At 42.5% G+C, this 13571-nt stretch overlaps 1 protein-coding gene across 2 annotated transcripts in view; it reads left to right on the forward strand.

Moving 5' to 3' along the window:
• The window catches only part of LOC142753072 (putative ATP-dependent RNA helicase DDX60), a 178905-nt gene that overhangs the window by 19936 nt on the left and 145398 nt on the right, over positions 1-13571 (forward strand). For both annotated transcript variants that reach the window (XM_075860265.1, XM_075860266.1), the window contains exons 2-3: positions 1748-1930; positions 6848-6911. In XM_075860265.1, coding sequence (XP_075716380.1) covers positions 1762-1930; positions 6848-6911 — 233 coding nt within the window. In that variant the 5' untranslated portion in view covers positions 1748-1761. The remainder of the gene's footprint in view (positions 1-1747; positions 1931-6847; positions 6912-13571) is intronic.

Below are 13571 nucleotides of genomic sequence, written 5' to 3' on the forward strand. Positions count from 1 at the left end.
CAGTATAATGCCCCATAGATTTGACACAGTATAATGCCCCATAGATGTGACACAGTATAATGCCCCATAGATGTGACACAGTATAATGCCCCATAGCTGTGACACAGTATAATGCCCCATAGATATGACACAGTATAATGCCCCATAGATGTGACACAGTATAATGCCCCATAGCTGTGACACAGTATAATGCCCCATAGATGTGACACAGTATAATGCCCCATAGCTGTGACACAGTATAATGCCCCATAGATGTGACACAGTATAATGCTGCTTTTTCTTTTTACTGCGAGCCTAAAAGCTGACGCAGAAAAAAATGCCTCCGAAAAAAAAAAATGCCTCAGAACTCTTTCCTTCCTGCAGTCCGGCCGCCTGGGATGACGTTGCTTCCCATGTGACTGCTGCAGCCTATCACAGGCTGAAGTGTCACATGGCCTGCAACGTCATCCAGGGAGGCCGGACTACGCGCAAAAGAGGGAGGGTACAAGTATGAACAGCTTTTTTTCCCCTCGCAACACTGCTTTCCGCAGCGGAAATTCCGTTTGAAAAACCACACCACAATGACTTGCAGTTTTTCAGACGGAAGATGCTGCAGGTTCCAGGTCGGATATGCTGCACAGTTTTTACGTAGCGTATCCGACCCCGTTGGAACCCCGTCTAAATGCTGTGGAATTTCCATACAGATTTCTGTTGCGGAAATTCCGCAGTTTACCCTAAGTGGGGACCGCGTCAGAATCGGTGCCAAAGAACGGCTGAAACCACCTCCCATTGATTTCAATGGAAGGTGGAGAAGTTTTTTTCCCCACGGCAGCTTTCAGCTGCTTGTGGTAAAAAAAAAGCGGCATGCTCTTTCTTGCCGTGGTTACGCCTCTGATCTCCCATTGAAATCAATGGGAGGCAGAGAAAGCGGTTTTCGCTGCATTTTTTGCCCGCGGCCCTCAATAGACACGGGCGAAAAACGCAGCGAAAAGCGGCGCAAGAAAGTGTAGTCAGGTCAAACTCTTCAACAGTATCATGGGCTCTCCTCGCAGCTGCAGCTTCTGTATTCGGGAACACATGGGGACTTTTTTCAGAGTCTACACATAGCGAATTGATTATTTCAATTCCCTTGTACAGTGACGGACCAAACCGGTGGATAGGATATTGTGCATGCGCGTGCACTGCTATCAAAGAGGTACAAGTAAATTAACAAGCTATTGGCACAGGGACAGCACCATTACTACGTTCATTTACAGGGGGCAGATGGGAAAAGGTGAATGAATGAATGAATAAAGAATTGGACAACAATTGAAATAATGCATCATGTTCAGAAAAACATCCATTCACAATAAAGCTAATGTGAATCCAACTTCACTGAGCAGAAGTCCAGTGAAATGTTTGCCCATTAGGGAGACATCTTCAGTTCTGAGGACCTCCAGAAACCTTAACACAACTATTGTTTTAAAGCGATTTCTTAAGCCATGCACATTAGGTGTAACTTGAAGCTTCTTTGCCCCAATGTAAAGTCTGTAACCGGGCCCGCACCTACCATGTGCCATTTACAATATTGGTGTCTCCCTATATTGCAGAGGGGCATTTAACCCCCCCCCCCATGACCCAGATGTGACTGCTATATAAAAAACCATATGAGGGCTCATGTACACAGCAATGCCAGTCACTGAAGCTGAAACTTCATATAAAGTTATCAGTATGTATCATTGAGTAATTATTTAATTAAAGACACATTATTTTACATTGTATTATACAGGTTTTCAACAAACAATGATGGACCCTGGAGGGTCGAATCCAGAGGAAGTTGCCATACATAAAGAAGATGAAGCATTTTCTGTTGATGCTGGATATTTTGAAGGCAAAGTGGCATCTGATAGCAGAAAACCAGTTGACCTCAATGCCCCTGGCACCAGCACAGAGAAAAAGGAGGAATGTTCAGGTGCATTAAATTTTCATTACCAACACTGGAAACATTATTAAACAGTTGGGGCTGAATTCACATCACATCTGTGGTGCACGTTCGGCGTATATACAGATTTACAAAACCAAAAAAAACAACAATTTATTGTTGACCCTATGACACTTACCTAGCTTTTTTTTTTTTTTACTTCAGATCAAGGTGTCTAATGAAAGAAAGAAATCACCTTTGTTTTGTTGGGTCTGATATTTATTCTTTAGTTGTTCCATACTCCCTATTTGCAATTTAAAGCATACCTAACTTTTCAGGTGATTTTCCAGAATAAGCTGTCATATGTGTGTACATGAAGAATAACACTATTTCTGGCCATTATATGACTTGCATGTGGCATTATTTAGTAATTTTCCCCTCTGCAGGCTCTATCTCTAATGCTCAGTTTTCCCTGGGCTAGTGGGCAGAGCCTTACGCCTATCATATCTTTTATACACGGCACACAGAAAAAAGGAGAATCCTGCTCTCCTATATCTATCACAATAAATATATATAGAAGATGCAGCAGTATGGAGGAGATTATATAGCAGTAATGAGCTGTGTAGCTGAGAATCTAGCACTGGGCTGAGATATAAATCTTACCAGAAGCTGCGGCCAGTGGCGGATTAAGTAGACCATAGGCCCTGGGCTGTTACCCATAGTTGGGCCCCCCTTCTCCACCGCCGCCCTGTAACTATTGTTAACACTTCCTTTTTGTCCAGACATTAACAAATGGGTGTTACTACTCCCCTTGTCAAAAGGCTGTGTCCCCACATACTGACAGTCTCCAACCATCGCTGACCGTATCGCACCGTGTAGGGACACATTCTCCTGACAAGGGGAATAGTAACACTTATTTGTCTATCAGTCCTGGACTGCACAAAGACTTTGTGAAATACAAGGATTTCCTATAATAAACATGTCAGTAGAGATGACAGATTGTCTATAAATCTAGTGACTCACAGGTGACGACGTAGTTTTTTTCCTCTTCTCCATTCAGTCCAGACTTCATGATGACTTTTCCCGGTCATGACCCATTTCTGCAGAATTTGCCACTCAGATGTCTTTGGCTCCTCACTTTTCCAACATTTCCACACCTATAAACAAAGATAATATTATCATGGTGCCACACACTGTGCCCCTAAATATAATAGCACCAAACACTGCGCCCCTGAATAAAATAGTACAAACACTGTGCCCCTAATTTATTATAGCACCATAGACTGCGCCCCTGAATATAATTGTGTCAAACAAAACACAGCCCCCTGTAAATAGCGCTACACAGTCCTCCCCCTCTGTAAATAGCGTCACATAGCCCTCCCCCTCTTTTATATAGTGCTACACAGCAATCCCCCTTAGATATAGTGATACACAGCGCTCCCTTCTATATAGTGCTATACAACAATCCCCCCTTGTATATTGTGCTACACAGCGTCTCCCCCCCTTGGACCTGCAGCTCTTGTAATTGCTCAGTATAATGTCCCCCGTAGCTGCCCCCACAGTATATTGCCACCCATAGCTGCCCCCACAGTATAATGCCCTTCATAGCTGCCTCTACACAGTATAATGCCTCCATAGCTGCGACACAGTATAATGCCCCCATAGCTGCGACACAGTATAATGCCTCCATAGCTGCGACACAGTATAATATCCCCATAGCTGCGACACAGCATAATGCCTCCATAGCTGCGACACAGTATAATGCCTCCATAGCTGCTACACAGTATAATGCGCCAATAGCTGTGACACAGTATAATGCCTCCATAGCTGTCTCCACACAGTATAATGCCTCCATAGCTGCTACACAGTATAATGCCCCCATAGCTGCTACACAGTATAATGCCCCATAGCTGTGACACAGTATAATGCCCCATAGCTGCAACACAGTATAATGCCTCCATAGCTGCTACACAGTATAATGCGCCAATAGCTGTGACACAGTATAATTCCTCCATAGCTGTCTCCACACAGTATAATGCCTCCATAGCTGCTACACAGTATTATGCCCCCATAGCTGCTACACAGTATAATGCCCCATAGCTGTGACACGGTATAATGCCCCCATAGCTGCAACACAGTATAATGTCCCCATAGCTGCAACACAGTATAATGCCCCCATAGCTGTGACACAGTATAATGCCCCCACAGCTGTGACACAGTATAATGTCCCTCATAGCTGCCTCTACAAAGTATAATGTCCCTCATAGCTGCCTCTACACAGTATAATGCCTCCATAGCTGCGACTCAGTATAATGCCTCCATAGCTGTGACACAGTATAATGCCTCCATAGCTGCGACACAGTATAATGCCCCCATAGCTGTGACACAGTATAATGCCTCCATAGCTGTGACACAGTATAATGCCCCCATAGCTGCGACACAGTATAATGCCTCCATAGCTGTGACACAGTATAATGCCCCCATAGCTGCAACACAGTATAATGTCCCCATAGCTGTGACACAGTATAATGCCCCCATAGCTGTGACACAGTATAATGCCCCCACAGCTGTGACACAGTATAATGTCCCTCATAGCTGCCTCCACACAGTATAATGCCTCCATAACCGCAACACAGTATAATGCCCCCATAGATGTGACACAGTATAATGCCCCATAGATGTGACACAGTATAATGCCCCATAGATGTGACACAGTATAATGCCCCATAGATGTGACACAGTATAATGCCCCATAGATGTGACACAGTATAATGCCCCATAGCTGTGACACAGTATAATGCCCCATAGATGTGACACAGTATAATGCCCCATAGATGTGACACAGTATAATGCCCCATAGATGTGACACAGTATAATGCCCCATAGATGTGACACAGTATAATGCCCCATAGCTGTGACACAGTATAATGCCCCATAGATGTGACACAGTATAATGCCTCCATATGTGCGTACCTAATAAATAAAAAAAACATAATTACTTACCTATCCCGGTTCCCACGACGGTGGGGGATGCTTCTCCTCCTCTGCACTGTCCCGTGAGTGACTCCGTGCAGACAGGCGCGATGACGTCACTACATCGCGCCTGCCTGCACTGAGCCGCTCACGGCAGAGTGAATGCTGGAGCGAGGCTCCAGCATTCAACCCAACTGAATCTGCGTCCTGCGGATGCAGATTCAGTTGGAAGCGGGCAGCACGGCAGCTAGCAGCGCTGCATAGTTTTTTAAGATTGTGTGCAGTTCGGGCATATTATAATCCGCCGTTGGCTGCGGCACATCTGTGTATCTGTCTGTCTCTCTAAAGTTACCAAAGATACAAAATGCCGTTCGTCAATTTACCTGCTGCCTACTAGAACAAAACATTATTATTATTTTTTTGTTGTTGTTTTCTGAGAATGTGTCTGTCTGTCTGTCTGTCTCTCTCTCTCTCCTGCTCCTGCTCCCCTCACCCCTCCATAGACTTCTATGTGCAGGCTGTGAAGAGACACATCCCCACTTCCTGCAGTCCGTCTCCTCTGTTATGTAACTAGAGACAGATTTAGCGTGACAACAAGGGGTGGATGGCAAATTACAGAAAGGCAGGCACCTAGTGTCCTGCAGACTTTGCATGGGGAAAGCAAATAAATTGTAACAGTAAGTAAATTACAAAGTGGATATATACAGTGAAGGAAATAAGTATTTGATCCCTTGCTGATTTTGTAAGTTTGCCCACTGTCAAAGACATGAACAGTCTAGAATTTTTAGGCTAGGTTAATTTTACCAGTGAGAGATAGATTATATTAAAAAAAAAAACAGAAAATCACATTGTCAAAATTCTATATATTTATTTGCATTGTGCAGAGAGAAATAAGTATTTGATCCCTTTGGCAAACAAGACTTAATACTTGGTGGCAAAACCCTTGTTGGCAAGCACAGCAGTCAGACATTTTTTGTATTTGATGATGAGGTTTGCACACATGTTAGATGGAATTTTGGCCCACTCCTCTTTGCAGATCACCTGTAAATCATTAAGATTTCGAGGCTGTCGCTTGGCAACTCAGATCTTCAGCTCCCTCCATAAGTTTTGGATGGGATTAAGGTCTGGAGACTGGCTAGGCCACTCCATGACCTTAATGTGCTTCTTTTTGAGCCGCTCCTTTGTTGCCTTGGCTGTATGTTTCGGGTCATTGTCGTGCTGAGCTCGTGATTGTTTCGGCTGAGCTCTCACCTTCCTCAGGATCAAGGATACCCCACTAGGTGAGATTTTGCATGGAGCCCCAGATCGATGTCGATTGACAGTCATTTTGTATGTCTTCCATTTTCTTACTATTGCACCAACAGTTGTCTCCTTCTCACCCAGCGTCTTACTTATGGTTTTGTAGCCCATTCCAGCCTTGTGCAGGTCTATGATCTTGTCCCTGACATCCTTAGAAAGCTCTTTGGTCTTGCCCATGTTGTAGAGGTTAGAGTCAGACTGATTAATTGAGTCAGTGGACAGGAGTCTTTTATACAGGTGACCATTTAAGACAGCTGCTTTAATGCAGGCACCAAGTTGATTTGGAGCGTGTAACTGGTCTGGAGGAGGCTGAACTCTTAATGGTTGGTAGGGGATCAAATACTTATTTCTCTGTGCACAATGCAAATAAATATATATAATTTTGACTATGTGATTTTCTTTTCTTTTTTTTTTATATAATCTATTTCTCACTGGTAAAATTAACCTAGCCTAAAAATTCTAGACTGTTCATGACTTTGACAGTGGGCAAACTTACAAAATCAGCAAGGGATCAAATACTTATTTCCTTCACTGTATCATGTATACTATTCATTTATATGAAAAGTTAGTGTCAATTTAGTTATTGGTAGGAAGCTGGAAAAACTTTATCATATGCTGATATAGTGTAATGTTTTATTATAAATTAAATAAGTTGCTATTAAATCACTGATGTTGTGCTCTGATTTGATCACATAGGGCTTAAGAAGAAATATAAGTTCATCGCTATAATGTCTAAGCGTGTCACGCACCAACACTCAATGTAAGTATGAATTTATGTATTTTAATAGTTTGTTGGTGCCAAAACACAAGTACCTGCCATCTACTGGTATGTAAGTGTGTTGCAAGGGACAGACTTCAATTTACTCCACAATTGCCTCCATCCTAGTTTTGGCTGCTAATATAGGGAATGAAAATGGTTCTTCTCCCAGGGGAAATTCCTGCCTGGCGCTGTAACCCTATGATTTTCTTGGTAGGATAACATAAATTATTAAAGATTAGCAAATGCGTTGATGACTTGGTGCTAATCTGTGGCACTACTGGACAATGGAAGAAAAGATCAATCAAAACTGCCGCAATAAATTCAAAAATCTCAGTAAATGAATGATCGGAGCCATATCTGTGTGTATATCCGGTTCGGGGCGATCTTATTGCTATTTACAAATATATCAAAGGCCAATGCATACAGTAGATCTATCTAATCTGGATAGTTTAATATTCAGGCCTGTAACTATAACAAAAGGGTATCGAGTACTTCAAGAGCCCTAGTCTTACGATTTTATGGTCTTATGATCTTTGGAGTTGTGAAGAAATTTTCTCCCTTAAAACGAGGACAATTGTCTAATATCTCATAGGGGTTTGTGAACAGGGTTGGGCAACTCCCCTTTAAGAATGATCACAGAAGATGATTAAGTTGCAGTTAACAATAAACCACTATTTTCTTCACAACAGTGCAGTACTTTACTTGAACTCATTTTCTTCGGAGTACCACTACAACTTTCTGGTTCTAACTCTGCCCCCCTTTATTTACTCCCACCTACTGGCCCCTCCTAACTAGCATTCTGGCACATAGCACTGCGATACAATGCTTGCCACTATGTCAGCGTCTGACTCCGCGTGGGCAGGCCCTGTGTGTATCATCTCCTCCTGCAGTGACTGGAGTTGCAGTGGCTAGGAACGGTACCCTAGCCCTGCAACAGTAATGAATAACAACATGTACAGTGAGCATAGCATCTCAGAGCACAGTATAATGCACCTCACAGGTTAATATTAAACATTTAAAGCAATACACGCACAATTAAAATGATATATACACAATTTTTAACTAAGGGCGAGGAACATACATACAGGTTGTTTTGCCTTTGGGTATGTTCACACGAGGACATTACGTCCGTAATTGACGGACGTATTTCGGCCGCAAGTACCGGACCGAACACAGTGCAGGGAGCCGGGCTCCTAGCATCATAGTTATGTACGATGCTAGGAGTCCCTGCCTCGCTGCTGGACAACTGTCCCGTACTGTAATCATGTTTTCAGTACGAGACAGTTGTCATAATACATAATAAGAGGTTGAACTAAGTGGACTTACATCTTTTTTCAACCTTGCTGACTGGGAATGTCTAAACCAACTTTGTTAGGGTAGGAAAATCTTCCTCAAAATTCCTTCTGGATTTTGGAGGCAGATTTTGAAATGCCAGCGATTTTTGCCACGTTTTTTTGCGGTGCGTTTTGGCGCGTTTATTTTAAGGCTCGTTTTAAAATTAATTAAATACTAAAACCGCAGCATAAAAACCCTTTCAAATGAGCGCCACATTTTTTTTCTGCCTCCCTTTGATTTCAATGGAAGGTCAGAGGAGGAAACTGCTCCAAGAAAGAACATGCTGCTTTTTTTTTCGCCTGGAATAAAAAAAACGCCTCATTCACGTCAAAATCAGTGCCAAAAAAACGCTTTGTGAACTGACCTTTATGTATTGATTGTTACATATTAAAATATCGTCCAGTGTCCCTAGAGGGCGCTGTTGCTGGAGATTTGTAAAACAATGTCAATTAGGCCTCATGCACGTGAACGTGCTTTTGCGGCCGCAATTCCCCCGAAAATCCACGGGAGAATTGCGGCTCCATTCATTCCTATGGGGCCATGCACACGACCGTGGTTTTCACGGTCCGTGCATGGCCCAGGAGCCCGGCCGTGTTCAAAACTATTGAAAATAATGGCCGCGGCCATGTGCACAGCCCGGGATTTGCGGGCGGCTCGCGGCTGACACTCCGTGGCCGGCCGACCAGAAAATCACGGCCGTGCACATGGCTACGGTCGTGTGCATGAGGCCTTAGTATGTTATTTTCTAATACAGTATGTTTAAAGAGGCTCTGTCACCAGATTTTGCAGCCCCTATCAGCTATTGCAGCAGATAGGCGCTGCAATGTAGATTACAGTAACGTTTTTATTTTTAAAAAACGAGCATTTTTGGCCAAGTTATGGCCATTTTTGTAGTTATGCAAATGAGGCTTGCAAAAGTCCAAGTGGGTGTGTTTAAAAGTAAAAGTCCAAGTGGGCGTGTATTATGTGTGTACATCGGGGCGTTTTTAATACTTTTACTAGCTGGGCTTTCTGACGAGAAGTATCATCCACTTCTCTTCAGAACGCCCAGCTTCTGGCAGTGCAGATCTGTGACGTCACTCACAGGTCCTGCATCGTGTTGGACACATCGGCACCAGAGGCTTCAGTTGATTCTGCAGCAGCATCGGCGTTAGCAGGTAAGTCGATGTAGCTACTACCCTGCAAATGCCGATGCTGCTGCAGAATCATCTGTAGCCTCTGGTGCCGATGTGTCCCCGCTCGTCTGACACGATGCAGGACCTGTGAGTGACGACAGCGTGTGTCCATTTTGATGAACAGTAAAACCATATATTCTGTTCTCCCAACTGTTACAGCTTCAATTGTTATTAAATTTAGAACCTAATAAATTGTCGACAAGTAAAAGCATTATACAGAGTTCTGGAAGTGTGTGGGGTTCTCGGAACAGAAGAGAGGTCCAGGGGTTTTGAAATTAAAAAAAAAAGATATTTCTTTATATAACTTAATTTAAAAGAACTTGTAGTACATCGGATAATGATTTCAAATATATAATTATCCGTTGGACAACCCTTTTAAATACTTTGCTGTTGTGTTTGAAAAATGTCTTGAAAAATGTAAAATGTAAAGGACCACCAGCATCTTTTAAATGAGATCCAAAAGTAGCAGCAATACGCACGAATCCACAACATTCATTTGCTCTACGTGCAAAAATAGATGTAGAAATTGATCATTTAGTAGTACAAGGTTCATTAGTTGCAGTGACGCACCCTACTTGGACCACACCTGTTGTTCCTGTTATGTAGCCAAATGGTGAAGTCAGGATTTAATGCCAGATTTAAACCGCAACGTCAGAGACCCAGTCCAAGTCTACCAGCAGCTGGTTGTCGATGGTGCAGATGTACAAACAATTATTAAACAAAAAGGAGCATTCAAGGCTCTTTTTCAGCATTTTCTGGATGACCTGCTTGCTGGGATCCAGAAGTTGTTCCATATTTTGAGGCATTATTGAAGCAGACTCAATGCAGGTTTAAGCTGACGACTAAAATTGCAGAAATTCAAAGATGTCGGATTAAAACGTAAAAATGAAAAATGTTTGTTTGGATTGCCCAGTGTTGAATTCCTTGGATACAGGGTTGATGCATTCAGAATTTTTTGAACTGAGGGAAAAAAGTCATAGCAATTCATGGAGAACCAATCCTAAGAAATAAATCAGAGTTGCAAGCATTTTTAGGTCTCTTATCATTCACTCCTATAAAACAAAGAAACTATTGCTGAATCTCTTCACGGATTGTTGGACAAAAGTGCAATCTGGAAGTGGATATAAATTTATGACAAGATTTTCATAGATTCCAAGAAATTATTGTAATCTGATAGCGTCTTGGTGCATTATGATTTAAACAAGCCACTTTAGGCCATTTTACATGGGACAATGATCGAGCAAACGAGAGCTCACATGAATGCTCATTCCCAATAATTGGGAACATGCCTGGGCAATCAATCGTTGCCCATTTCATGAATGTTCATTCACAATCATTGCCCGTTCCCAATCAATCGTTGCTCATTGTAACGATCAGCCGATGAACAAGCTAACGCTCGTTCACTGGCTGATCGGTTCTTTTTTGTGTAAACAGAGAGATGTGCCAACATAATGCGAATGCATACGGACAAACGATCATATTAAAGATTCGTCCCCATACATTAACTATCATTGCACCGTGTGCATCGGTTCTCATTTTTCCGGTCAGTATCGGACCGTGTAAAACCACCTTGACCCTCACCTATGATGCATCTTCTTATGGAATAGGGGCAGTTATGAGTCACACACTAATTGGAGGACAAATAGCTCCAATTGTTACTATTTAAGAACTATGAGTACTACTGAAAGAAACTAAGCACATATTGATAAGGAGGCTTAAGCCATTGTGGCAGGAGTAAAAAAAAAAAATCATACTTTTGTATATGGATACAATTTCAGTATTATAACAGACAACAAGCCACTTTGGGTCTGTTTAAAAATAATTGGCTTACACCTCAAATTATTTCACCACTTATGCTTCATTCGTCTTTAAGTTAGGGTTCACACGAGCATGTTCGGTCCGTAAAATATGGAGCGTATGTCGGCCGCATTTCCCGTACTGAACATACTGCAGGAAATCGGGCACCTAGCATCATAGTTATCTATGACACTAGGAGTCCCTGCCTCGCTGCGGGAAAACTGTCCCGTACTCTAATCATGTTTTCAGTACGGGGCAGTTTTCCGCAGCGAGGCAGGGACACCTAGCGTCATAGATAACTATGATGCTAGCAGCCCGGCTCCCTGCAGTGTGTTCGGTCCGGGAAATGTGGCGACCATACGCTCCATATTTTACGGACCGAAAATGCTCGTGTGAACCCAGCCTCATGCTAAATTCCCTACCAATGCTGAGTTACAGTATCGGCCAGGAAAAGCAATCAACAATGCTGATGGCTTTTTGCTGTACTGAAATTTCTGAAAATATTGTGCTGGACTCACTATCTAATCCTCCATTACAAGCAACTGATATATACCTTACATGACTGCCATGGATCCAATCTTGGCAAGAGTATTGAACTGGGTTTGGAAAGGGTGGCCACATTCAATATTAACACATGAATTTAAGCCTTTTGAACGAATGCAGTATGAACTCTCTGCCTACAAGGTTTTTCTCCTCTGGAATAATAGAGTGATAATTTTCAGAGCTGGTCAAACCCAAGTGCTTAACCTCTTAAGGACTGGGCCAATTTAAACGTTTTCATTTTTTGTTAAACGTAGCTGTATGAGACTTTGTTTTTTGCGGGACGAGTTGTACTTTATGGAGGCACCATTTTTTGGTACATCTACATCATCGTTTAACCCCTTAGCGCACCTTGACGTAACTGTACGTCGAGGTGAGCAGTAAGTACGCTCACCTTGACGTGCAGTTACGTCTGTGCTTTGACAGTTAACCGCCGCGCGGCGCTACACCGCAGCGGCGGTTAACTGTGCAGGGTGTCTGCCCTGCATTCCCCGTTGCCGATCAGCGGCCCATCACCGCTGATTTCGGCAGTTAACCCCTTAATTGCGGCGTTCGATTTTGAACGCCACAATTAAGGTGTTTAACGTGAAATCACCGGGGCTGGCGATGGTACCCCTGGCAACCGGACGCCAGACAATGGCTTCCGGGCTGCCATGTACAGAAGCCTATGAGGACCAGCCGGAGGGTGGTCGTCGTAGGCTTCCTGTCAGTGTGACTGTCACGTCACAATGACAGTTGGAATGCATTACACTACGTAGGTAGTGTAATGTATTCCAGCAGCGATCAGAGCTGCAAGTCTAAGCGTCCCCTAGTGGGACAAGTGAAAAAAGTAAAAAAAAAGAATAAAAATGTTTTAAAAAAAGTGTAAAAATAAAAGTTATAAGTGACATAAACATGAACTGCTTTTTTTTCCTATAATAAGTCTTTTATTATAAAAAAAATGAACATTTAAAAAAAAGTACACATATTTATGTATCACCGCGTTCGTAACGACCCCGACTATAAAACTATAATATTATTTTTCCCGCACGGTGAACACCGCAAAAAATATAAACGAAAAACAATGCCAGAATCACTATTTTTTGGTCACCACCCCTCCCAAAATATGCAATAAAAAGTGATCAAAAAGTCGCATGTACGCGAAAATAGTACCGATACAAACTACAACCCGTCCCGCAAAAAACAAGCCCTTACACAGCTTTTTTGACTGAAAAATAAAAAACTTATGGCTCTCAGAATATGGTGACACAAAAAATAATTTATTTTCTAAATAAGTTATTTTATTGCGCAAATGCTGCAAAACATAAAAAACCTATATACATATGGTATCGCCGTAATCGTACCGACCCGCAGAATAAAGTATAATGGTCATTTATAGCCCAGGGTAAACGCCGTCAAAAATAAATAAAAATCATTGTCAGAATTGATGGTTTTTGGTCACCTGGCTTGCCGAAAAATGGCATAAAAAGTGATCAACAAAATCGCATGTACCCCAAAATGGTACCAATGAAAATTACAGATTTTCCCGCAACAAATAAGCCCTCACGCAGCTCCGGTGGTGAAAAAATAAAAAAAGTTCTGGCTCCCAGAATATGGCGATGCAAAATGTGCAGTGTTCCAAAAGCGGATAGGATCGGGTGCAATTTATAAGTGCGACACTGGCCACATATCTGTGGATTATTATTTATTTACCCCATTATTATACAATCTTATTGTGCCCCTGATGTACTCTGCCCAGCCTACATGTGCCCCCACATTCTAAACTGAAATACCAGCAAAACGCCAGAGCTACTACCAAGCAAAATCTGTGCTC

This window comes from Rhinoderma darwinii, chromosome 1, assembly GCF_050947455.1.
Source record: "Rhinoderma darwinii isolate aRhiDar2 chromosome 1, aRhiDar2.hap1, whole genome shotgun sequence".
Classification (NCBI taxonomy): Eukaryota; Metazoa; Chordata; class Amphibia; order Anura; family Rhinodermatidae; genus Rhinoderma; species Rhinoderma darwinii.